Source organism: Trachemys scripta, chromosome 14, assembly GCF_013100865.1.
Source record: "Trachemys scripta elegans isolate TJP31775 chromosome 14, CAS_Tse_1.0, whole genome shotgun sequence".
NCBI classification, from domain to species: domain Eukaryota; kingdom Metazoa; phylum Chordata; order Testudines; family Emydidae; genus Trachemys; species Trachemys scripta.
In genome coordinates, this window is record NC_048311.1 from 16,240,406 (window position 1) to 16,266,281 (window position 25,876).

Genomic DNA, 25,876 nt, shown 5'->3' on the forward strand with positions numbered 1-25,876 from the left:
CCGAAAGCCTACGGGTGTCTTTCTATTGACTTCAGACTAGTTTCTAACTTTGCAAGTAGATGCAACAAAAGTCAGATTTATAGTTATGAAGCTAAGGACTGAAGGGTGCCTGAAGTGATTTCGGTACTTTTCTGTTATGTTCAGAGGCTTTAAGAAACTTCCTCAAATAACCAGACTGCAGTGTTCAGCATGTTACCAAAAATTCATTTCCCACCTCTCATTGCAAGTCCACTAAAGCCAGCTGACTCCTGCTTTGATGCCCTGTCATACACCATGCTGTGATGTCACAGCTCTCAAAGACATCTTTCTCCTGTTCTCCTAAAAAGCTAGTTAAAACCTGTATTTTAATAACTTTTTTTTTTTTAAAAAGGTCAAGTTGTGACCTTCAGTTCCAGATTTGAACCTGCTCAAAGCTGGATGTAGGCTTTTTGTTTTTTAAAGTTTCTTTCTATACTTTAGAAACTAAGAATGTCACAAACAGGACTTATCTGGAGCCATGGATTGACTGAAGTTTTGTCATAATGCTGCAGTAGGATGTGTACTGGAACACTGCCTCTGAGCAAGAATCAGATGGCCATAATGGAAAGACCTACAACAAGGCAGAAGTATGCGGAATCTTGGGGGTGGGGAAGGGGGCATTCAGCTCATACTGGTGAGTGACTGGAATTTGCCGCATTACTTTTTCAGGTCACTTTTACCTAAAAGAGAAATATTTTCAAAATTCAAGATCTGTCTTGATGCACTTTCTCCTTTCCCTATACTCCCACTACTAAGGACACAGCCAAGCTTGGCCTCATTCTTGTTTTCATTGTTATACACAGAAGTAAGTCTGGCCAAGTACGCATATTGCAGTAGCTGATTTCAGAGGTTGAGTTTCGGCATTGGTTGGAGGTAAAGATAGAACCCCACATCTTCATACTTGGTCATTCTAGCTGTGCTGATGCAAATTCCTTGCTGTGGATAGGGCCCAACTCAACTTCAGTGAAGTTGCATCCACTTTATTCCATGGGTAGTTTAAGCTCTGGCTATACAGTTACTCATGAATTTGCACCAGCCAGGGTCTTAAATAAGACGTTTGGCAGTTTGTGAGGGCAGCTAGGATTGTGCTTGTATTGCTTTGTCTAGGTCATCCACTACTTCCTGCAGTTTGTGTAAGCTGGGATGGACATTCTCCTCCATCCACTCTTCTAGGGTACACATGTAGAAAACTCTCTCAAGGGCTGCTTGAAGCTCTTGCATCACAGCATTCCACTTGGCTAGAAGACTAAACAGAAACCAAAGGAAGAAGTGAACAGAGTGTGCTACAAGTCATGTTCTTCACCAGGATTATTAGCCAACTGCACCAAGTACATTTGCAATTAAGTCATGACAAAAGAGATGAGATGAGATCATCAGGTGACCCTTTGCAGAGAGAAGAAATGGAATTCTAGCATACTGTGCTGGAGCCTTAAAGTTCCATTTCTCCTGCAGGAAAGGATGTATCTTTTACAGGACTGCAATGGATTTAAAGCTGCAGGACTGTACCTTACATTTTGGGGGCAGTTAACCTCCTCATCTCATTCATTCAGTGGTTTTAAAAAATGGTGCAAAAGAGTATCAGTTAAGGAGGAACTGTGCCTTTTTTTTTACTTGAAACCTGACCTTGAATTAGTAGGGATTTAAGTCACTACTAATTCAAGCAGTTTTTGAAATTTAATCTCCCCCTGCCATAGTAACTGTTAAAAAATCAGCATAACATATGAATTGACAAAATAGGCTTTAACTTTAAATAGGCTTGGAAGGATTAGATTTTTATCGGTAAATGTTGATTTCACAATACATATACACACACAAACCAACCAAAAAGAATTTCCATGGATGATAGAAATGCTGGTTGAGAACCTTACTTTGTGTGAGCCCCACCTTAATGAGTAGAAAATGTGTTGTAATGAATGCTGCCTAAAAGCATGTATTTACAGCTCTGCTAAAACAGCTGGTGTATAAAGCTTTAATTATTTGAATCTCAATATCTGTCTAATAATTATTGTCTGACCTCCTCTGCCCCCGTGATTTCCCACAACTGTGAAAATTTAAATAGATAAAAATATACTAAACAAGACCATGAATTGCATTGGCAGTGGACTGGGAGTCAGAGGATCTGCTTCTATTCCAGATCCTGCCACTGCATAGTCACTTCCGTTCTGAGTAGCTGTCTTCCCAATCTGTAAAATGGGGACAGTGATATTTACCTCTTGTAAGGCACATGAGATCTGTGGATGAAAAGCACTATACTATTTTTATTTCTCTCACATAGCAAAAGCTTCCTGTGGGATAACTCGGTACCTGCATTCCATGGAGCCATCCCAAGTCAAATACATGGGGAAAACCTATATGCTTCATGTTCGATTGTTTTAGAACAACTAGGTTGCTTAATGTTGACTTATTCCAAATGGTGGTGCTCAAGTTTGAAATCACAGAATGTTTTAAACACAAGCTTTATTTCCAGTATCTTGCAAAGTGGAGTGTTGAGTTACCTTAGTGCATCCGGCTGAAAATGATGCATCATTATAGGATGAACGATCCTCCTCTTTCTGTGGTAGGGGCTGAACCAGCCTGTGACATACCTGAAAATACATCTCAGCCTGAATATTCCTTGAAACAGCAGTGACTGATGGGGACAGATGGCTGCAGGCCAGACTGAGGTGATGTAAGCAGGGCCGGCTCCAGGCACCAGCTTAACAAGCAGGTGCTTGGGGCGGCCAAGGGAGAAGGGCAGCACCTGCGGCAATTCGGGGGCGGCAGGTCCCTCACTCCCTCTAGGAGTGAAGGACCTGCCGCTGAACTGCCACCGCCGATTGCGGCTTTTTTTTTATTTTTTTTTTTTGCTTGGGGCGGCAGAAATGCTGGAGCCGGCCCTGGATGTAAGAAGTGGTTTAAATTGGAATCTCCCTCACACTGATGTAGACACCCTTGCACAGTTGTAGAATGGATCTAATGCAGTCTAAATTAGTGTAAGGGAGTCTAATTTATGCCATTTTACACATCACCTTTGAATTTAGTTGAGAATGATAGTTTGGGTCCTAAGGCACCATATTTTGCCTTTATAACTTACACACTAATCTTTTTCTCACTAGAACTTTCAGAAATTACATTTTGTCTTCAATGGCAGCAAAACTTTGATTCAGCAAAGAATTTAAGCATGTGCTGTGATAAAAAGGGATGGACTTAGGCAAGTGTCGGGGCAATTTGCTGAATCCAGGTCTAAATGTGTTATCCTCTGCTGGTATCACTCTATTTCAGAGCAGAGGGTCATGTAACGCCTCATCCACCAACTAAGCTCCACAACTAAGAGCATTAGCCACCTTAGAGAAGTCAACTTAAGTTTTCTTGCACCATTTATGTACATTATGGGCTAATCACTTATGAGGAGACAGCAAAAATACAAAGTTGTTTTTTTTTTTACCTGTTTCTTTCAAGAAGTTCGTCTACTGAGGGCTTCAGATAGAAGCAAACCTGAGTCACAAGTGTAAAGATGTCACTCCCTGGAAAGGTCCCTGAACTTTCACTGTCCAAAAAGAATATGTCAGTCTCCAAAATTACATCGCAACACAACAAGAAGCATCTGAATCCAGCAAGTGGGGCTTTACCTCATGAAAGTGTCGATTTCCAGACTTGAGAGCCCCAGCTGTTTCTCCACATTTTCTTTAACCTTTTCAGAATAGGCACCTGGGCAAAGGACAATCAAAGTAAGAGGGGAGCAGAGGAAAAGTGAAGCCTCAAATGGAAAAATGGGGACACAAATAGCTATAATACAAGTAAGGAGGGATTTTAACTCTGCTTCCACTAAAGTCAATGGTAAAACTCTCATTGACTTAAACAGAAGCAGGGTTAGGCCAAAACTGAGTGCTTATGAAAATCCCTCCTACAGACTTCAGTAAGGTGTGTTAATTTTCCATTGAGAAATTACTACTGCCACCCCAGACCTGTCTGCCTAGTTTTTTTACATTGCATTTCCCTCTTGGTCTAAAAATATTATCTTAATTTTTAAAAAAAAGTTTCAGGAAGCTTTCCTAGCCCCCAAAAGAAGAAATGCAGAAGACAGAATTGACCCTTGCAGAATTCTACAGGTTAAGGCCTAGTCTACCAGTATAACTATTTAGGTTAAGGGTCTTTTTTTTCCTGAAATGGTTATACTGATTCAGTCGCTAGTGTGGATGCAGTTATACAGGTATAAATACCTTCTACTGGTATAGCTTATGCCCCTTCCCATCTGGGAATTAGCTATACTGCTATAAGCACCTTGATGCTGGTATAGCTGCATCCATTTTAGGGAGGCTGTCCTCCTTTATCCACATTGGTATAGTTTAAGCAGAACAACTTGTTGGTACAGACAAGGCCTTAGAGTGAAATGTGGTCTATGTGTAATAGTCTCATTTCTGTATGAGCAACGAGTCAAAAATCAGTTTAAGCAGATTGGTTTCAAAAGCAATTCATAGCTTCTAATGCTTAAAAAGATTACACTTGAGAAAGGAAATCAATGTCAATTTATGCGCTACTCAAAAACACAAGAGGATTAGTATAATAAGGTTCCTTATTAAATTAATGGAACCACACAATGGGTGGAAACCACAGCAGCTGTTATTACCATAGTCATGCCTGTGTGCCTATAAAGAGTATGAAATTAGATCAGAAACACATTGTTTATAATCTAACAATTTTCATGATCACAGACATGCCTGTTAAATTTAAGAGGTGGTTTGATCTTGCAGAACTTTAGTCACAGTTAACTTTTATTTCTTTTGGAATAGGTATTCGCTCTGATAGAGGATATAGACAGTGTGTACCATTCTGTAGCGCCTGTAGACACACAGCTAATGATGGGATTCCCACTGGAAGAAGCTCACATAAGACAGAGAAGTGGTCATACCTGAAATAAATAAATGTCCATTCAGTCAATGCTTTGCTGTAAATAGGTGCTGAATGTTAGCATTTCATCCAACAGTCTTGAAGTGTTTTATAAACATTAGTCCATCTCTCAGGATAAAGCACATCCTACCCTGTTTCCCCGAAAATAAGACAGTGTCTTATATTAATTTTTGCTCCCAAAGATGCGCTAGGTCTTATTTTCAGGGGATGTCTTATTTTTCAGAAATGAAAAATGCCTTATTATCGGTGGATGCCTTATTATCGGGGAGGTCTTATTATCGGGGGGATGCCTTATATTACAACGAGAGGCAAAACTGTAAGTAGGCCTTATTTTCGGAGGATGTCTTATTTTCGGGGAAACAGGGTAACTCCCCCTCCAACGTACAAAGGGATAATTATACCTCTGTTACTGATGAGGAAACTGAGAAACAGATTAAGTAATTTGCCCAAGGCAAATCAGGGTCAAAGCCTGAATTAGAACTCAGGATTTCTGGCCTTATCTTAGATCATACCTCTGTCCCATGAAACGCTTTTCTCCTTCTAATACTTACAATTATTTCCTCACGTAGTTTTGTGGTATTTGACACCATCATTACAATAGTTTATTCTTTTAACTATTCCATTTCTGGACTTGGGTATTAACTAGAGCAGCATTGGAAGGAGAAACTTTAAGTGTCTGGCCACATTTCTATGGGGTAGCCCCCATTTTCAAGGGTTTAACTGGACTGGGAGATCAAGCTACAGTCATATTTTCATCCCATAAAGGATAAAAATAACTTGTGCTATCTGAGTTAGAGTGCAAACAATTTCAAAGGCATCCTGTGGTATGGTTTGTTTAAATAATCATTGTCTGCAGGCCATTTAGTTGGTATGTAGATTAGTCCTATCAATGTTAAATATTAGCATAGGTTGAGTAAAGTGGTCTCCAAGCATCTGCAGAAAATAATCTGTAATAAATGTGTATTCAATACGTCCATCCCCTCACCCAAAAGAAGAGTGAAATAAAACCCAGTTCAAGGTGACACAAAGCAGCATTTAAAAAGGCTGAAATTCCAATCTTCATTTTGCCTTAACTCTTAACTATTGGACGTGTCTTCAACAAGAGTCATTTCTACTGATTAACCTGGTGTGCTACAAAACACAAGCTCCCTAGTTAAGAATGTAGTTGAGTTAACTGAGTTTTTTACTCCCAGGTAGAGCAAATATTAATCGTCGTTGGATTTAGACCTGAACAGCCTTCAGTTTTCCCCTCCACGCTCCATGGCCTTAATGCTCCTGGGCCAGAGGACTGGAAGGAACCTTTTGAGACCCATCAACAACACTCAGTTACTTGGGGAGGGGCTATAAGTGAGCAACAGGAGGTGCTGCAGTATTCCAGAGTTCCCTGCAGCTCCCTGTGGATCCTTTATGCCTATCTTGATACTGTTCAGTGGGAATTTGTTTGCAGACATTCCATGGAACTGCTTAAAGAACAGCCCTTACCTTTGCCAGCCGGTCAGGGCGATGCCTTGCAGCATATCAGCAGGGGTGCTGTTTGCCACTTTCAGCCACTGGAGATGGTTTTTTAGGTGGTGTCCAATCAGGGTTAGAGACTGATTCGCCCCAGTGGCTCCTTTAAAGGCACTAGCAAACCACAGCTTGGGGAAGCCACACTTGCGGTACTTTTCAATGAGAAGCACTGAAATATAAGACCAAGGGGACATGTACAGCACAAGGTGCTCAGTTTTAGCTGCATTACTCCTGTTCAGAGGAATTCTGGATCCTGAACTCTGGTGCAAAAGATACACAGCTCTGGGTTTGAGCTAGAAGGGGCCAGAAGCAGCGTCACACTTTCACTCATTGAAAAACACCGTACATTTGTTCACCAAAGGCTATTCTGGATGCAGGCTCTGAAGCCAAAGTCCATTTGCAGGCAAATGTCCCTTACTGGCTTTTAGTGAGAGTCTTGCTGTCTATAAGATCAGGCCCATATTCTCAAGGTACTTCATTCATGATCTGATTCTGCAAACCCCACTCATGTGAGGACTCCTCACATGGCCAAGTGTTACTCACTTGAGTAAGGACTGCAGAATTGGGCATCTGGAATACCCTGCTGTTATAGCAGAGTCCACACAGGGCCAATTTCTTCTCTCACTCTGGGGTAAATCAGAAGTTACTCCCTCCAAAGATTTACACTGGTGCAGGTCAGAAGAAAATCAGACCCAATGAATGCAAACACTTAGGAGATTTAAGTTTCATCTCTAGAGTGCTAAGAAAGCTGGGTGTATACCTGAATGTATGGAACACCAAACAACTGTTAGTTACTGTAGCACCTAAGTCCTGGTCTACACCTAAAACACAGATCGATCAAGCTCCATTTCTCTGGGCTGTAAAAACGTAGACACAGCCAGGTCAATGGAAGAATTCTTCCATCAACCTAGCTACCACCTCTTGAGGTGGTGGATTTACTACAGCAATGGAAAAATTTCTTCCATCACTGTAGAAATGTCTACACTACAATGGCATAGCTGCAGCTGTGCCACGGTAGCTCTTGCAGTATAGACATACCCTAAGCATTTGAATATAAAATCTTTAAGGCTTGATCCAACTCCCATGGGAATCAAATATGAGCCTTTTCTCTGACTTCCACGGAACTTGTATGAGGCCTTTAGGGTGGGATTTTCAGAAGTGCTCAGTATTAGTCTAACTGGACCCACTGAAGAATGCTCATTAACCTTCAACAGAAGCAGAATTAAGCCAACGCTAAGGACTTTTTCAAATGACACCCCTTGTTGACTATGGTGAGTGCCCAGGCCAGTAAAAACAAGATGACAGGTAGGTGTGAAAATCCTGACCTTAACAGATGAAAATCCTTCACAACAGGAGTGGAGAGAGAAAAATAAAGTTAGATGGAACAGGTACAATGCCATGAAGTCAGAGCAAAGGGGTTTGCTTACAACTTCATTTTGACAGTGTAAAATGGTGAGAGATTCTTGATGACAAATATAAGGTTTTTTTAAAGAAGTGACATGCCTAAAGTCTATATTCAGTTTAACAGAAGGGTAGGCTAAGATCATCTTTCCATATATTCTGCTGGAAAGAAAGGGACCATACTCCCCTTGAAAACCTTCCCAGGAGCAATAAATCAGCGTGCACAGATTCTAGCAAGATCTGCATAGTTGTCTCCATCACATACAGAGATTGTTATAATTAATATAAGTTAATATTAATATAAGTTAGTAGGAGAAGGTTTATTTAATACAGCAAAAGCTTCTGGTGTCTGGGGACCATGTGACGTAAGAATTGGAAACTGGCCATTTTTAAGTTTGCATGCTCCGCGTAGTTCAGAATCAACAGTACAAACCTTTGTCATCCTCGTCAAGATCCGGTGCATAGTCCCAAATCATTGGCTCCATCAGCTGAGCTACCCCAGACTCTAAAAGGAGCAGAATTTGTTTTAAGTGATGCAAAATGGTCAGTTAAAGCTACTTGTGTGTTAATGCTGCAGTAATCAGCCCTGCATCAAACCCCACGGGATGGGTTTGTCAGCCTTGGATGCAGATGTTCTCTACGTACAGAACAGACAAGAACACAAGCAGCACCAGAGCGCAAGTCCCTCCTGACCTCTCCCTGCAAACTCTGGTTTAGAGAGGACTCTTCCAAGGTGAGGCTCCATTCAGTCCTTAGATTCTTTCCTGACACTGTCAACAAAGGGACCAATTAGTGACCATCCATAGGATGGACATCTATTAGCCAGACTAAGGCCATATCAATGGAAGTACTGGTACAGCTGCACCGCTGCAGCACGTCTGGTGAAGACACTCTAAGCTGACAGGAGAGAGCCAACTCCACAAGTGGCATAAGCTTTGTCGGCGGGAAAAGCTCTCCCATCGACAAATGCTTATGTTGGTGTAATTTATGTCGCTCAGTGGGGTGGAATATTCACACCCCAGAGTGACATAAGTTTTGCTGAGATAGGTGGTGAGCAGACATAGCCTAAGAGTCCTTCATCTCTAGCCAGTCTCATTATCAATCTCCTGGGCTTACCAGCGAATGTGGTTGCAGGAACAAATGATCCTGCAAAGGTTTGATCCTGTATTCTTTGCACATATAAAACTCCCTCCAACTTCAGTGGAAATTCTGTATGTACAAAGTGCAGGTTTGGTCCCAAGTTACTTTGTAACAGATTAATTCACTTGGATTTAAACACTGAAGACTACCTGGCCATGCAGAAGTTGCTGCCAAGCATCAGTAAACATTGCAAAAATTCAGGTGTTTAACCCAACCCCATTTTAAACTGTTCAGAGCAGGTCTTCATGGTAGCGTGATGACAATGCTGCTGGCTGGCTGGATCCCTGTTTATATCAGGGCTGCACCAAGTTTAGCAATAGTTGGAAAAAGGCTAATGTGAACGAGGCCACTGAGCAATCCCACAATTCAGTTCTGGACATCCCTGTTGTGCACAGCGATAAACAGCAATGTCAAAGACACCCGGTCAGGGCTTCTCTCCGTTAGTCTGCACCATTGGCATGCAGGCACTTCTGTGGAGAGCAACTACTAACTGGTGCACAAAACACTGCCCAGGCGGGTGTGGAAGTTGAGGCTAAGGACACTGATTCAAACTTCTGTCTTTATGTAAAGCTCCATGAAATTTTTTAAATGGTCAGAGAGAGACGACAAAGACCCACACACGGCATCTTGATCTATGTTAGGTACTTATATGGCCCCTGTTACCACAGTATCTGAGCACCTCACTATTTGTAATGTATTTATCTTCAGGACTCGCCTGTGAGGTAGGGCAGTGCTATTATCCCCATTTTACAGAGTGAAAACTGAGTCACAGAGAGGCTATGTGACTTGCCCAAAGTCACTTAGGAAATCTGCAGCAAAGCAGGGAATTGACACCAGGGCTCCTGAGTCCTAGGCTAGGGCTCTAACTACTGGGCAATCCCTCGCCTCTCCTTAGCTCTTTGTGAAATCACTTCTGACTTCTTCCTAATTGTCACAACTGAATGTCGAGTTGCCCAGTACAGTCTGTTTCAAACACGGGTATGTAGAGTTTGTTATGCTATAAAGTTATGAGAGGTGTCCTGCCCAGCTCACATACCTGTCAGTGTTTCCTCACTCACCCCCCTGAGCATATCATCCCACACAATGGGCTTCACCTCCGGATGAGACGAGACCATGCAACTTGCAACTGCTTTCATGTGGGACAGACACAGCTTCTCTGTGCTGTTCTCTTCTTTCTGCAGCCATTGCTTTGATTCCTCCCCTTCACCAAGATAGTAGACCTGGGGGCACCAACCAAAAGACACTGCTTTATCATAGAGGCTCTTTTAATATGTCTCCTCCTTCATTCCTATCTCCTCTTATTCTCCTTTTGGTGGATCAAAGAGAAGAAAAAAGGGTAGGGAAGAATGGATTCCCCATCTATTCAAAATGAAGACAAGAGCTCAGAGTTTCCCAAGAAATCTCCCTGTCAAAGCCTCCCTGAGCCTGTAGCAGGCAGCAAGCACAGAGCATCCACACGGTTTGGTAAGACGTTGGCCTATAATTCCGTTTAAATCCCATCCCACAGCTGGTGAGCACTCCAGCCTCAGTAGCTTTCATGTGGGGCTCCAACAGCCCAGGGAGGCCTCTACAGGCTGTGGAGACCTGTGTGCTGTGATGGCTGAAAGTCTGCACAGAAATGAAGGGGTTAAATATCCTAATGAATTAAACTACTTAAAGAAAACATTTTCAATGACGCTGCAAGTTAGAATAACCACCTCCTGGAAAGTCTGGGCAGAATCTTGAGGTACAACTCCTCCAGGAGCCTGAACAATCCTGTCAGCTTATCTAAGAGCCATCACACCTGTTTTCAAATCACACAGTGACATGCACGTTGGAATGTGGCTCTGCACCCTAGGGTTAGAGTTCCTCTGGTAAGGGTACTTGGAGCTAGGGTTAGGGTTCTTATGGATAAGACTTCTCACTCTAGGGTAAGAGTTCCTATGGGTGGGGTACTTGGGGCAAGGGTTAAGGTTCCTATGGGTTGGGCTCCCTGCCTTAGGGTGATTCTGTACATCTGACATCCAACTGCCTGTAGAATTACCTGGGTGCTCTCCATCAAACTCATCACAGATAGAAACAAGGTTACGGCACTGAAAATTATGTGTAGATATCAATGGGCTTGGAGAGGGGTGAGGGAGAGATTATGATCCTGGAAAACTAGATCGGAGTTTCCAAGATGGTTAATGAACAAAAGTGCCTCAGCCTAATGCTCTTTATATATCCATTCACGTGACTGTGGATGTTCTCATTATCCTTGAGAATCCCTAATCCTAACCAATGTACCTGGCACTACTTCTACGAAGTGGTATAGTGAGGGGATATGGCTTTGATTCTTTGGGACTTTAATATGACCTTATCATACCAAACCACTTTGCAGACAGAAATCACTCAGCATACCAGTGAAGTGCACCTCTGGGATAGCTGGTGGCAGTTGCGTAACAGAACATATCAGCAGGAAGAGAGGACTATGTCACCCAACAGAAACTAAGGGAGCATTTTTTTCAGCAGAATGTATGTTGCATTATTTATTATTTGTATTGCAGAAGCAGATAGGAGTCATGTCCAGGACCCCATAGCGCTAGGTGCTGTACAAACACAGAAAAAAGACGGTCCCTACCCCAAAGAGCCTAACTAAGAAGGAATTTGGCCAGGACAATGATGCTAATAACTTAGCTTGAAAAAACATGGGATATAGTTGAACATAACCAATCAGGACCTCATGCTTGAAATCTGATTCCAAGTGAAGCCCTTTTAGGCCAAGGGTCTTACTCAAGCCAAGTGCTGAGTTAGAAGCACCTTTCTGGAGCTAATACTTTACTTTTAATCAACCTATTAAAGAAAATAAACTGCTTCTGTTGCAATCAGCGATATTAAGAATTAAAAATGACTTTTAGATTTAGCTTCTCAGAGCTGGAATCTTGCTGGTTCCCTTGCCTGAAAAGTGAATTCCACTCAGATGTGTCCTCAGCATCCACCACTAAATTCAGGGGGTCCCTGGTCCACCCAGACACAAAAAGATTTCTGCGTGAACCCTCGCTTTGTCCCTCAGCACTTGAGAGAAACGGTGTCATTAGGGAGAATCATACCTCATCAGAGCCTATGTGAAACCATCGTAAGCCATCGTGCAGCACCACAACCTGGTCAATCATTGCATTGACCAGCATCAGGGATTCCTCTTTGTGTGGGTTGAGGGCATTTGGAAACATCTCCACTTCCCGGAGGTGAGAAAACTCTTGGTGTTTTAGGACAAACTACAAAAGATGAGATGTACGGATGTAACCACAGAATGACTGCAAGATCGACACAACTATGGTGCTGTCTCATGTCACTTTGGGATCCAATGGGTGCCATTGTTACAATTTTGGAAACTTTGCTGTGCTCAAGAAAATGACAGAGGCAGAGGACAAGCCCCAACAGAAAAATTCTGTCAGTTTATCTACTAGGGGAGGAAGAATCATCTTGTTGTTAAAGCCTGGGAACGGGAGTCAGGAGATCTGGGTTCTATTCCTGGCGCTGCCACTTACGTCCGCTGTGAAGTCACATCCCCTCTGTGTGTCTCAGCTTTCCCACATAGAAACTGGGGATAAGAGAACTCCCTGTCTCACTGGAGAGGTTGAAAGGATGAATTCACTAGTGTCATTAGGGTGCTCTGGATTGCTGGATGGAAGGTGCTGTTAAAAGTGCAGAGTAATATCCCCCAAATGCTAAACACTAGAAACGTCAATGACCCATGGCCTACTCCCTGCTTTCCAGAATTCTCTAACCTACACAACACCCCCTGAATCCAGACATGCACTTACTTCCATGTGTCCAAAGGTCTGCACCAGAGGGATAACTTCTAACTTGTGCAATTTTGCCAAATTTAAAATCTCTTTAATCTCTGAGGCACTAAGAAAAGAGAGAGAAAGAAAGTGAGAGAGAGTGAGAGTACACACGCGTGGGTTATTTACACAAGGATCCCGGGACAGAGTGTTTAGAGTTAACCAAAGCCAGTAGCTTGTCAATTTCAGAAGGATGATGCTCTAATATGTATAAAGCACCTTTTATCCCAAAGCTCTTCACAGGCTTTACTGACTGTACAGAATGCAATTCACTGTATAGACAGAAATCACAGGTAAAGGCTTCATAGAGTTAACATTGGACAGCAACACTAACACAACTGGAAGGGAAGCACTTACCTTATGCAACTGGAATGCAGTGGTATTTATGGAGCAGAACAGAAACACCTCCGTTGGCATTTGGCTAATATTACCTATACCTGTGAAAATTATCCTGGGATCCTTAGTGACTACGTGTAGTCAGGATCCTGCTTTTATTTCTAGTCTAAAAGCTGGCATTTTTGGCAGCTGCTTCATACCATGCTGTGCTGTCAGTCCAGTACAAGTACTTGGCACTCAGACATAGCTCTGTACGCTTTTCAGAGTGTTGTACAGCCATTACAGTAACTAATCTTACAACACCCCAGAAGGCAGATAGGTAAGTATCATTATTTTACAGATTGGGGAGACTCAACACAGAGGCTAAGTGATTTTCCCAGGGCCACAGAGAGAGGTAATGGTAAAGATAGGATTGAACCTCAGGAGTTCCTGACTCCCAGCCCCATGTTCAGGACATTAGACAACACCTCAGCTCAGCACTGTATTGGACAGAACTGTCTCATCTACTGAATCGCTTGCACTACTTTCTCGAGTTTTCTCGACAGCAGTCCCAGCCAAATCCTGACTTGGCCCAACAGACAAGATCCCAAGACTGTGGACCAGATTTAAGGTGAAGGGCTGATTTTACGTGCAGAAAAATTTAACAAGGAAAATGCCAAAGCTGTGCTCCTGACAGACACAAATGGGAAACAGCAAATACACCTTTACCCCGATATAACGCGACCTGATATAACACGGGTTCGCATATAGTGCGGTAATCCCGGGGCTCCGGCAGCGGTGCTCGAGCGGCGCTTTAAAGGGCCTGGGGCTCCGGCTGCTGGGGGGAGCCCCAGGCCCTTTAAATCACCGCTGGAGCCCTGCCGCTGCTACCCCAGAGCTGCGGCAGTGGGGCTTGGCCGGCGATTTAAAGGGCCCAGGCTCCCCGTAGTGGCTGGAGCCCGGAGCTCTTTAAATCACCACTGGAGCCCTGCCGCTGCTACCCTGATATAACGGGGTTTCACCTATAATGCGGTAGGGATTTTTGGCTCCCGAGGACCACTTTGTATCGGGATAGAGGTGTACACAGTCACCAGCGGGACATGTTCTGCTCCATTCACCCCCGGCCCCAGGACTGAGGGGAGGCTTGCTGTTGCATCTTCATCCCATTTATAATGCACTTTTGCTTTCCTTATGCCCTCTATTGCAGCTACCATCCTTCCATGCATTGACTGTATGACACTCCCTTTGGAAACCATCAGTAGCAGCTTCACCAATGATTCCTCTGGACTCTTAAGAATGGCATGTGATACTTCTCTCCCACCCCCCAGGAGCTTCTACAGCTGCGCCAGATGGTCGGTCCAAGAGTGAGAGACCAGGACTCAGCCTGTAGCCTCCTCCCTAGCAGTATGAGAAGGTCACCTGACAACCCTTGCAAGATGCATTTGACTGCAATACCTGTAAGCATGCTCTGCTCTTAGTGGCTTCAGCTCTCCCTCATAAGGAAACATGTCCTCATACTCAATGAGAAGGCCATTGGCACCAAGGGTACGAAATAAAGGAAAGATCTGCAAGAGAAAGAAACCACTGCAGATCTGCGTCTGGCTTGTAATAACAATATCCATGTTCACAACTAACAAGCTTAACAAGCTCATGTCTTACAGGTCCTGGCCTGCATAATTCCCAAGGTAACAAAGGCAGCAGGATGTGAGGAGGAATCTTAACTTTTCTTTGGCAGTCTGTCTGGCACCTATGTGGAGTATTTCATTCACAGTGAAATCAGGACCCAAGATATCAAGAAGCCCAGAGCTGGTTGGCTCAAATGTGAACAGCTACAACCAAAATCAGATGCTTCACTTGGACAGAGGACTCTGCTTAAGGTTTTCCTTAACTAGAATCTGAATTCCTCATGCAGCTGCAAAGCATTACAGTTATTGTGTGTGGTGGATTTAGTGCTGGTGAAGGAGGCTGGAATGAAAGCTTAATCTGCAACAAGTGGAAATCCTAAATCATTATTTCCTTCTAGGAAAGGACTGAGGTTAGTGCAGTTTACAGTAAGCATCCTAAATAAGTTCTACTGACACATTCTGGCCTCTGGATAAACCAAATTTTTTGCTCTCCCCAATCAAAGCCATATGGATCACTACATGCTCTCTTGCATTACACCCCCAGTGTGACCTCCAGCTAAGGACTGGAATCATTTTGGAGATGATTTAACAACCCCACTTGCATGCAATAAATGTTTTACCTCAGCCAGGTAGGAGACCTTTGGTGGAGCACCTTTGAGATCCAAGTGCACCAAGTGCAGCCCAAATGGTGAGGAGACCGTCATTTTGTTTTCTTCCATCTTCTTAGCATGGCAACAGTCTTCAGCAAAAGCAAATATTTTACCTTGAGGAAAGCAGCAAAACTTATTACTCGGAGTATTTCCCCCCCACAATTAAATATGGGTCTTAAGTACAGAAGTCTCATGTAAGCAAGATTTAGCCCAATTTTCTTAACCAGGGGAAGAGCTGCACTTATAAAAAAAGTACTAAAAACACAAGCTAAACCATTGTGCTGAAACACAGATCGCAGGCCTAGTTCTATTCCCAGCTACATCGTATCCATGAGCCTGGCACATGCGAGGGCAGAACCAGACAAGGGATTCCTGGCTTGTAATTCCACAATGGAGAGAGTTGTGAATTTTACACATCTGTGGCACCTTTTATCCAAAGACCCGAATGTGATTTTCAGGCAGCCATTTAACCTCCCTACCCCTTGTGAGGAAGCAGAAAAGGGGTATTCTTATCCCTGTGCTGCAGATGGAGAAATTTGGAAAGGGCGACACTGAGAATTAAAAGTCAGAGAGGACGTCAGTGGGAGAGGGCTGATTCCATGTTATAAGTGAACAGAAGATGCAGCTAAAACACTTGGTGTTCCAGGCTACCCATCTGTCTCAAGCGAGTGTCTGGACATTGGTATGAGTCCACAGGGTATTAGATTAACGATATCAAACACCACCTTTTTAGGCCACACACGGGCTGCCAGGGCCTGTTCACAGTCACATCTGCTGATTTAGTCACAGAGCAGTTTGACTCCTCTTTGCTCCTCAGAGAAAGCCCAGTGCTGGGAAAGTGAAAGACTCCCCCATCTCCTGCAGCACTGACAGATTTGTGATCTGCAAGGCCGCAGATGTGTCCCTGCCACAGAGAGCAGTGAGCTGAGTGAGGGTAATGAAGCAGGGCCCTGAGGCTGTGCGGGCCTTGCTGAGGGAGATTGAGGAAAAACTTGTCCTACAAAGCCACCGTCCCTGGCAATGATGCACTGGCCAGGCAGCGCCCGCTAGACTCTCGGACCCAGTACCACCAGTTCTGGCGAGCCAGGGAGTACGTCCAGCCTGGCTACAACCTCTAGCCCTCTTGTAAATTACAGTCCTGCTTATGTGGGGGCAGGGGAATCCCCCTCTGATTGGTAGCCTGTCCCACTCACCCACCTCTTCAAGAAGAGCAGCCAATCAGAGTGGCTGTAGGAAGTCCCAGGAACTGACACTGTTTCTCACAGGAGGAGAGGAGCAGGAAGAGCTGAGCTGATCAGGGCTCTGCTCCCCCATCCCTCCTGTGAGCAGCAGGGATGGAACAACACATTTGCTCCCCCCCTGGATGCAACACCCAGCCTAGGAAGGGGAGGGGAAGAACCCTTAGATCCTAGGGGGGAATGGATTGTGCTGTCTCCCGCCTTGGCCTGGCGGGGTGGTGGTGGTGGTGATCCCAGGAGCTGCAGGAGGAGCAGAGATGGGGTGGGGGGAGACATAATGGGGAACTGGGGGGAAAGAACTAGTTGCAGGGCAAGGGATGGGCAGATGTAGGTGGTCCCACCCATGGAGCTGGGCACAGCCGTTGCAGCCTCCCTCCCCCACACACTGGGGTGGCCAGGGCAGTTGCAGCTCCTCCACCGCCCCCCACTCACTCTAAGGTGGCCATGGCAATTGCAGGCTCCCCCACACACTGGGGGTGGCCGGAGCGGTTGCAACCCCCCCCCACACACACACTCTGGGGTGGCTGGGGCAGCCCCACTCTCCCCTTCCAGAGCAAGTCTAGCGGGTTTGGATCCAACTCACGATTCGTGAGCGCTGGGGTTGGCCGTGGTTTCGCACCCGCCCGGGCCCTGACCCTGACCAGCCCCAAGTCCAAAGCCCACCCGGCCAGCGGCACCCACCTGCCCCGGCACCGCGAGGGTTAACGCCCTTCCCGGCCCCACTCAGACCCAGCAGCAGCAAGACAGTTCAAGGGCTCCGGTCTCTTGCATGGATTGCTCTTGTCTGTCCTACCACCCATTTCCCCGCCGGCCTTCATTCGGTAATAGATTTCTTTGGCCTTTCTCCTGGCTGCTTTCCAAGCGTCTCTGACATGGATTACTCTGGCCTGCCCCTTCACAGGCTATTATTCTGGTATGGCCTGCCTCTAACCCTGTCTATGCTCTATCACTCTGATATAGATTGCATTGGCCTGTCTCTCAATCAATTTTCATACCTCCTGCTCTGTCATTCTGGTATAGATCGCTTAGGCCTGTTTTGCCCATCGCTCTGACATAGACTGCTCCTATCTACTTGCCTTTTCTTGCCTGCCCGATCACTCCGGCGTGGATTGCTCTAGCCTGAACTGCTTCCTGTCTCTGGTATGGATTGCTCTGCCCTGTCCTCCAGCCTCAGCAGTGGCTGCTTGAGCGCATCGCTCCGGTCTCCCCGTGCCGCCCGTTAGTGCGGCGCTCCGGGTAGCGACAGCGTCCGCAGCGCGATGGCTCCGCAGAGGCGGGCGGGGCCCAAGGCTGCCGAGAGCGGCGGGGGCAGCGCGGGGACCTGGGCGGACAGGGGGGAGCGGAGGCGCCTCAGCAGGTACCTGCCGGCGAGGGGGTGTGGGGTCCCGGCTGCTTCCCCGCAGAGGGGGCGGGTCCGGCTGGGCTGGGCCGGGCGCCGTCCCCTCAGTCCGGGGATACGCCCCTGGTGCCCGTTAGCGCCGCTCGCTGTGTGGCTGGGCTCCGCGCCCTGCCCCCACCTGCCCCGGGCGGGATGCGGGAGCCCGATCATGGGAAGGGACCGGGCAGGAGGGAGCCCAGGCCCCGCGCTGCCCGGCGGCTCTGCAGGGGGCTGCTGTGCGTGGCCGGCTACCGCAGGGTGCCGCGGCCCCGGCGTCAAAGATGTGGTGTTAAAACAGCCCCACCCCGCCGCTTGTCCCCGTGGGCCCCGCAGGGAGCTGCCCATCCTGGCACGTTGGGGCCCCCATGCGCAGCGTGCCCGAGCGCCACGCAGACTCCCACGCCCCAGTGCCTTGCTCCTCAGCACACCCCGGGGAGCTGGGGAAGGGGGCTGCTGTCCCCATTGTAGGGATGGGGAACTGACGCACAGAGAGACCAAGTGACTTCCCACGATTACACAGGCAGAGCAGGGATTTGAAGCTGTGTCCCGGGCTTGCATCCTGCAGACCTGATCACCCTACCTCGTGGGTGAAAGTCCACGAGGCAGCCTTTCTCTTAAGAGCCCCTCTAGGGAAAGATTGAGTAGCTCAGATCTAAGCCATGATGTGTTCATGAAGGCCGTACAGGTGTTCATAATGCTGATAATACTACCCCCGAATCTTCATGATAGCTGAAATTTATTCCTGTATCCAAAATTCTTAGCAAAACCAAAATTTGATTGTATGAAACTTTATCTTTGTGAAGGGTTTGGATAGTTCCTTGAGACTTTACCTAATATTTGTTACCTGTAGTAAGTTTTGCGAGTATTTGTTCCCCAAATAACAGGTCAGGAAGGAGCTGCACCCCATCCATTGGTTATTTGTACCTGTTTTTATTAGGGTTGGCTTTCAGTGTTATGTCTAGACGATGTTAGGCATATGCTATTCCATTAAAAACACTGTTGCATAGTTAAATGTGCAAATCAGCAAATGCAAAGAAACGCCCCAATCCTGCAAAGACTTGTGTCACGATGAAGGGGCTTTGGGTCAAACCTGAGAGGTGCTGCGACCCTGTTCAAGTACGGGTGTTGCGGTGCCACTCACTCAAATTTGTAGGGGGTGGGTGTAGGGGTTCATGGGCCAGGAAGGTCAGGCTGCTGGTGGGGGAGGGGGAGATGCCTGAGAGGTGAAGAGAAGGTTCAAATGTGGGGGGATATCAGTGTCCCCTATTTTAAATGGCACTCTGCAGTTCCTACTTGGTTAGCAATAAAAACTCAGTTTCTAGGTAAAATGGGGGTGGGGCAGATGCGAAGGGAGGGAGCTGCTCCATTTTTTTTTCTCCTCCATCTTAAATATGTATGTATGGGGAAAAATACATTAAACGGACTTTCTTCTGGGTTTTTTGTCTTCCTCTTGGCAAGGTTCCTGTTGGAAAGCCAAGTTCTGTCTGTTAAGAGTAAGGTAAATTAATTGCCATTTTTAGAGTTTCATTGTGATTTAGAGAGGAGCCAAATGTTTCTGGAAACACACTGTAAAATGGTTTGGAATCCTAAACCATTGGAATGCAGAGAGGATTCAAAAACAGAACAGTACAGGGTCTTACAGCTGAGCTCCATTATTCTGGCTCTGCATTTCAGCAGGGCCGCCTGGTGCCCTTGATGGCAAAGCCTGGTGATCTTTTAAAAAATCAGGATTGATTTAAAACAAATAATAAAAATTAATAATCCTTCCAAGTCTGGCATGAGCCTAGATACTCGCGTGTACTTCTGTTAAGAATCTGCAGCCTTATCACTACGGCCCTACCAAATTCACGGTTCATTTTGGTCGATTTAACAGTCATAGGCTTTGAAAAATCATAAATTTCATGATTTTAGCTATTTAAATCTGAAATGTCACATGTTGCAATTGTAGGGGTCCTGATCCAAAAAGGAGTCGTGTGTGTGTGTGTGTGTGTCACACCCCTGTGTGTGTGGGGTTGCGGTACTGCTACCCATACTTTTGTGCTGCTGCTGGCAGCTGCAGTGCTGCCTTCAGAGCTGGGCAGCTGGAGAGCAGCAGCTGCTGGCTGGGAGCACAGAAGTAAGGATGGTATGGTATTACTTCTGCGCTGCTGCTGCGGGAGGTGCTGCCTTCAGAGCTGGGTGCCTGGCCAACAGCTGCTGCTCTCTGGCTGCCCAGCTCTGAAGGCAGCACAGAAGTGAGGGTGGCAATACTGTGACCACCCTAAAATAACTTTGTGACACCCCCCGCAACTCTCTTTTGGGTCAGGACTCCCAATTTGAGAAACACTGTTCTCCCCTGTGAAATCTGTATAGTATAGAGTAAAAGCACACAAAAGACCAGATTTCATGGTCCATGTTGTGTTTTTCGTGGGTGTGAATTTGGTAAGGCCCTACTTATCACAGCGTGTTGATACAGGGCTGGGAATGTTCATCCAGCTGATGAGCTAGCTCCCAAGGTGATTCCTAATCACTGCAGTGCAAAACATTATATAAGATTGTTACTTGTTTACACAGGGATTTATCTGTGTTCTGTTTTTAGTGTGAGGAAAAGCAGAGCCCACCAAGAATCACGGAGGAAGTGGCTGAAAGTCGCATTCCTAGTCTCCTCTGCTGTCCTTGTTAGCCTCTTGAGCTGGAGCTACTTGGTCAGCGAAGATGGGGTCGCCGAGGTTCTGGCTCATTACAGCGAAAGTCTGCAGGACAGATTCATTGAGGTGCCCTGCTCCGAGGACTATGACAGCCATAAAAGATTTGAAGGTATTTGTACATGAGTGTCATGGGGTAGGGCAGCCCTCTTGTGCCACAGCAGGCTTGTCTCATTTCCACTGGAGTCCCTAATACTCACCTCTTCTTTCTATAGCAGGTACTGCATCATAACTCACATGTTCCTTGACTTCCCAAATGCTCAGGTCTCTTATATCACCCCAGGATCTACTGGTTCCAAAAGCACTTTGCTGTCTTTCCGTGCACCTTCCCCACCCCAAACTTCTTCATTAGGGCAGTGTGAAATTAAACTCCCTGCTACATCAATTTCTCATTCCTTTTCATGCTCTGCTGACTCCTCTAGTGGGAGTTTGTAAATACAATTCAGGATGTATAATGGAACTAATTCTGGGTACTGTCTGCACTGTGAGCACACAGTAAACACACGGACGCCAGCTTCTGATACAGGTTGTTTCCAGAACCATGTGCTTTAAGTACTGTAGTTAAGAGCCAGTTTCCCTTGCAAGGTTGTCACTGATAATGAAAACACAGCTTTGCTATTGTCACTCCCAAATGCAGTAGGCATGTGGGTTCTGTCTCTGGTTACACATCCCCTTCCAAGTAATAGGTCCAGCTCCGGAGACTGCTTTCTCTCAACTAGCTACCATCTTCCCATCCACTTATGATTACTTTGGATTCCTGGTGATGGAGCTTCTAGAGATAGTGAGATTTCCCTCTCCTCTGGGGTATGTGGTATAGCACAGTGACTTATGAGTTCTGGGATTCCTTGGGAAATGGGGAAAGTTCATGCTGGAATCTCCCAGACTGGGTGGGCTGTCTTCTGTTCAGGCTCTGAGTGGCACTCCTAGGGATGCGTGAATAAGCTTTTTATCTCCCCTTGATGTTAAATACCTAGGTGCCAACCTGGGCACTGTTGGTTCGAAACGTAACCACTGTGGCAAGGTTAGATGATTCCTGTGACTCTCAGACTAAACATGACACACACTCAGGGGCATGTAGTCCCCACATCTGTTGCAGTGGAATTTGGGCATGGTTGGTGTGGCCCATGACACTTGCAGGTGCTGCTCTTTTGGGATTTATTCCATCTCCCCAGGCTCAAAGAAAACACTATGTTGTAGATCCCCGCTGGAGGAGCTTGCTGGGTTGAGAAACTTCTTGGCTCTGGGTATGTGAAAATACTTTCCTGTTTCATAGATCTCATCACCAAAAGGGACCGTTATGATCATTTAGTCTGGCCTGCTGCATAATGCAGGGTAGAGAATTTCATGCAGTCATTTTTGCCGCAAGCCCAATAACTGTGAGTGAGCTGGACTCAAATTATTTTTATTCATCTGATTATTTTTTGCTGGCCAGCAATTCTCCCCACCCCCCCCTACACCTGCCAGAGGAGCTTCTGAGCCTGGGGACTTAATCTGCCCTTGAGTTTGTATTTGATTTTGGTATCTAGGTAATCTAGTCGGCTATTACATTTAACCATGGAGTAGAACCCTACAGAGCATAAGGAGGAAAGAAAAATTGCCAGGGTTCTGCTTCCCCTCGCAGCACTGACCAGGACACTCCCTAGATACTCCTGCACTATGGACTAGTTCTGTACACATTTAGCTTTGTATTATGATTGAATTATTTAGCCCAGCTTATGTCTTTATAGGTGCAGAGCCAATCACACAAAGGGAGAGTAGCTTTGGAGCTACATTAGAGCCATTCTAAAACTGGGTAGAGGAAACCTTTCACTTTGTTTCTGGGCTATTAGATGCTATATCTCTCTTCACTTTGACACTTGATTATTTTTACCCGTAAGTGGTTACTTTTTAAAAACCTAGCTTATATGCTATGTTTTCAAGAATTCACCTGTGGTATTTGATGCTCTTCCAAACACCTGCTTTATTAACAAGATAATTCAATTTATATTGTGATGTGTATTGAATTTTGTGGTTGGTCAGTTCTTGTCTTTCGCTTTGTCTCCACAAGGGGGTGATGTTGAGATGATTAAAGAAATATATTCCATGCTATACTGTGACAAGGCCAGAAAGCTGCTGTCGCTCCAAAGGTAGTTTGCAAGTAGCTTAGTGACTCAGAAAAGGGATGATTACATTTAGCCCGTGTGCTGCCAAATTGGATTCAGCTCCAGAGCTTTGAGTAGTCTGTTGGAAACTGTACTTTATACCTTAACTCAGGGGTCTGCAACCTTTCAGAAGTGGTGTGCCAAGTCTTCATTTATTCACTCTGATTTAAGGTTCCGCGTGCCAGTAATACATTTTAACATTTTTAGAAGGTCTCTTTCTATAAGTCTATAATATATAACTAAACTATTGTTGTAGGTAAAGTAAATAAGGTTTTTAAAATGTTTAAGAAGCTTCATTTAAAATTAAATTAAAATGCAGAGCCCCCCGGACTGGTGGCCAGGACCCGGGCAGCGTGAGTGCCACTGAAAATCAGCTCGCGTGCCGCCTTTGGCACGAGTGCCATAGGTTGCCTACTCCTGCCTTAACTGTTTCATTCTGCTTCAGCCTAACATCTGCTTCTTTTGGCCATTTGCCAGAAGTTAGCTCCTCCCTGCATCACTTTTTGATGCCTCAACAGCAGTGTTTACAATGTTCCTTATCTTTATGCGCCTGTCCCCCAGTCTCGGCAGTCACCATCATTCCAGCTCAGGAAAACTGGATGAGTTCCCTCTTGCAGCTCATCAGCATCATTTGTCTTAAGAGTTTAAGTGATGCGAGGGCATTTCCGTCCATGTCCCTCCCCCTCTTCTCTAGGCTGAGATTCTTGTTTCCAAAATGCTCCCAGCCCTTGCTGTTAAAAAGGACACAGACTTGGTCAGGGGTATCTTCTGGGTCCTGATTTTTTAAAATAATTTATTATTTTTAAGAGCGTAATTAGGCAGCAGAATAGAACTACAGGTACATCCAGAGCCAGCAGTAGCAGCATGCAAAATCTGTTCCCTTTATACAGCCGAGCACAGAGCTGTGAATTGTCATAATTTTTGAAGTGCGGATTCAGGGAAGAGTTAAGAAGATGAAGGTTATTGCCTTCTGGTGTTGAGTCCAGTTGCAGCCCTCTTGGGATTCTCAGCCTGGCAGCATCCTGTGGAGGCTTGGCACAGTTTCTTGTAGAAGAACCTGAAGGTTCTTTTAATCCAATGTTGAGATATAGCAGAAGAACTGTCAATAAAATTCCTCATTTGTTAGTGATCATTTTTGATACAGTCTGAACTCTGATCATAGCCTAGCAGCAATTGCAGACACTCAGCCTCCACCCAGAAGCCCCGACATGGAGAAACCCACTATTGCTAACTCTTTATTTACATTAAAACTAGCCTTTTCCACCCTTGTTTTGTTTCATTATGGAACAAAATCTGACTGATTCTGTTGTTCATTACTTGTATCAGGCATTCACTTATTTGCCATTGCGTGTCCAAAGCGCTCAGACAAACATCCAATGACCATTAGAAGTATATGGATAGTGACCAGCAAGCTACTAGATGTTTTCTTAGATCTATTTAAAGCTAGCGTTTCTTATGGACTTAGCCAGTTAGGAGTTCTTTTGGACCAGATCCAAAAAAAGTGGCATAGTGCATAATAGTGAATTTGTCTTTGACAGGAGTTAACTTTTCCAGGGGTGTACCTCCCAAATTGTTTCAAACCAGTCAGTTACAGATAGGGGACAACGATTCCTCTTTCTGGCCATAATGAGTGGAGAACACAAAGATAGAATCAGCTGTATTTGAGGGAGTAACCTATATAGGTAACTACATCTTGGCTGTTGTTGAACTCCACTGTCCACAAGGGTTGCTTGAAGCATAGTCCAGAAGAGTGTATATTTTTCCTATGGGCTGTATACAGTACCTCTGCATTACTCCTCAGCTATTTGAAAAAGAGACAGTAAAGTAAGTACTGGTCTTGATGGGATTTTGGAGAAATGGCACAGGGAAAGCTGGAGGTATTTGGAAGTAAACATGGAGAGTCTGGAGTTGCTGTCCATAAATCAGAAGTGCTGATTTTGGAAAATGAGACTACTATGTTTTTTCACTCTGTCTTAAAATGCAAAAGCAGCGTGGTGGCTATAATTTCACTCCTTAGCTTTTGCTTTAAATTACGTTATTTATTTATTATTGGAGGCAAAGCTTAAGAAACTGTTGCTATTAAATATTTGAGGCTGTATTTCATGAAGTATATACAAATAATGTAATGGTCTATCATCTGCTGTCATCAGTAGCTACAAATGTGCTGAATATCCCTGCCTTTAAATGTTTTAGGCCGACTTTCCAAACTTCACCTAAAATCCATGTAAAGATTCAAATAAAGTTGAACATTCAGATGTTGGCCTAGGTTTCTGTTAATGTGGTTTCTGCATCCAGACTAGTACACCGTAGCTTGGAGTTTTCAGCACTTGCAGTGGTAATTCGTGCATCCAGTGTGACAACAATAGGAGACTTAAAGAAGGCCTCCGGGACTGGATTTTGAGCCATTATAATTGGTTTTAAAGCCTTGTGCTTCCAGCCTGCTTCAATTGATATTGTAATTGGCGTCACACAGCTGAGAGTTTATTCCTGACCATTGCATGGTAGTGAACATCCCTCATATGGAAATTCAGAGCATTGCTTGTCAGAGGCTGAGCTCCTGGCTTTCTGTATTTAGGGAATAAGACGGAGTGCATCATGATCATAGGAATTGTGGTCTGCATTCTAAATCATGCATGCAAACCTCTCTTATGCTGCCTCCTCAAAGTGTGCTTTTCACTCTAAAGTTATGGTGGTGGTCATGGTTCTACTGATAAACCTTCTGTGTGGTTTGCTTTCTGTGCTGTAATGGTACTTCTCCCTGTCAGTGATGAAGCAGGTCCAGGTGGTAACTTCAATGTGACATCATCCAGAGGTTAGAGGAGTGGATACAGAAAGGCAGATGGGAAGTGTGTGACAAGTAGGATCAGAAGATCCAGCAACTTGGCTGCAAGTATTGTTACAAGAATGTCATCCTAGCCATCTTTCCCTCTTGCTATGTTGCTCTGAGATGGGTTGCATCAGTTGAACTTTGTGACGAATGAACTTCTTGCTCCTGGGAGAATTCCCCAGTAACCACAGCCTCTTCATTGTATGGTGCCAAGGCATATAGCTTTTCAAATAAAAAGTAAGGTGTAGGAGGTCTGGTCA

The 25,876-nt window shown here is 45.2% G+C and overlaps 2 protein-coding genes across 13 annotated transcripts in view; one reads left to right on the plus strand and one right to left on the minus strand.

Annotated features, from left to right (window-relative positions):
* Positions 1-221: 221 nt before the first annotated feature.
* On the minus strand, positions 222-17,945 carry HEXD (hexosaminidase D). 5 transcript variants are annotated; one of them, XM_034789368.1, is made up of 13 exons: positions 17,663-17,945; positions 15,319-15,461; positions 14,529-14,638; positions 12,738-12,825; positions 12,024-12,188; positions 9,992-10,175; positions 8,249-8,320; positions 6,388-6,583; positions 4,824-4,906; positions 3,627-3,705; positions 3,443-3,544; positions 2,514-2,603; positions 222-1,264 (listed from the first exon to the last, which is right to left on the minus strand). In XM_034789368.1, the coding sequence occupies exons 2-13, from the start codon at positions 15,415-15,417 to the stop codon at positions 1,096-1,098; spliced, it is 1,437 nt and encodes a 478-aa protein (XP_034645259.1). In that variant the 5' UTR covers positions 15,418-15,461; positions 17,663-17,945; the 3' UTR covers positions 222-1,095. The 5 variants fall into 5 exon arrangements, with proteins under 5 accessions (XP_034645259.1, XP_034645257.1, XP_034645258.1 ...); XM_034789366.1 differs by lacking the exon at positions 17,663-17,945 and adding an exon at positions 17,582-17,655; XM_034789367.1 differs by lacking the exon at positions 17,663-17,945 and adding an exon at positions 17,268-17,555.
* The window catches only part of OGFOD3 (2-oxoglutarate and iron dependent oxygenase domain containing 3), a 96,060-nt gene continuing 87,912 nt past the window's right edge, over positions 17,729-25,876 (plus strand). For 2 of the 8 annotated variants that reach the window (XM_034789371.1, XM_034789377.1), the window contains exons 1-2: positions 17,773-17,943; positions 20,543-20,760. In XM_034789371.1, coding sequence (XP_034645262.1) covers positions 17,846-17,943; positions 20,543-20,760 — 316 coding nt within the window. In that variant the 5' untranslated portion in view covers positions 17,773-17,845. Of the gene's footprint in view, positions 17,944-20,542; positions 20,761-25,876 lie in introns of all 8 variants that reach the window. The other 6 variants (XM_034789373.1, XM_034789372.1, XM_034789378.1 and 3 more) reach the window with 5 other exon arrangements.

What these genes read in the sequence shown, in the direction of transcription:
- HEXD (XM_034789366.1), bottom strand. Translation starts at nt 17,630, where the DNA reads ATGGGCAAAACAGGCCTAAGCGATCTATACCAGAATGACAGAGCAGGA. An exon ending in GAGTGAGGAAACACTGACAG is followed by an intron (nt 8,321 to 9,991) that starts GTATGTGAGCTG and finishes TGCTCCTTTTAG; the next exon opens with AGTCTGGGGTAGCTCAGCTG. An exon ending in TCTTGACGAGGATGACAAAG is followed by an intron (nt 6,584 to 8,248) that starts GTTTGTACTGTT and finishes CTTATATTTCAG; the next exon opens with TGCTTCTCATTGAAAAGTAC.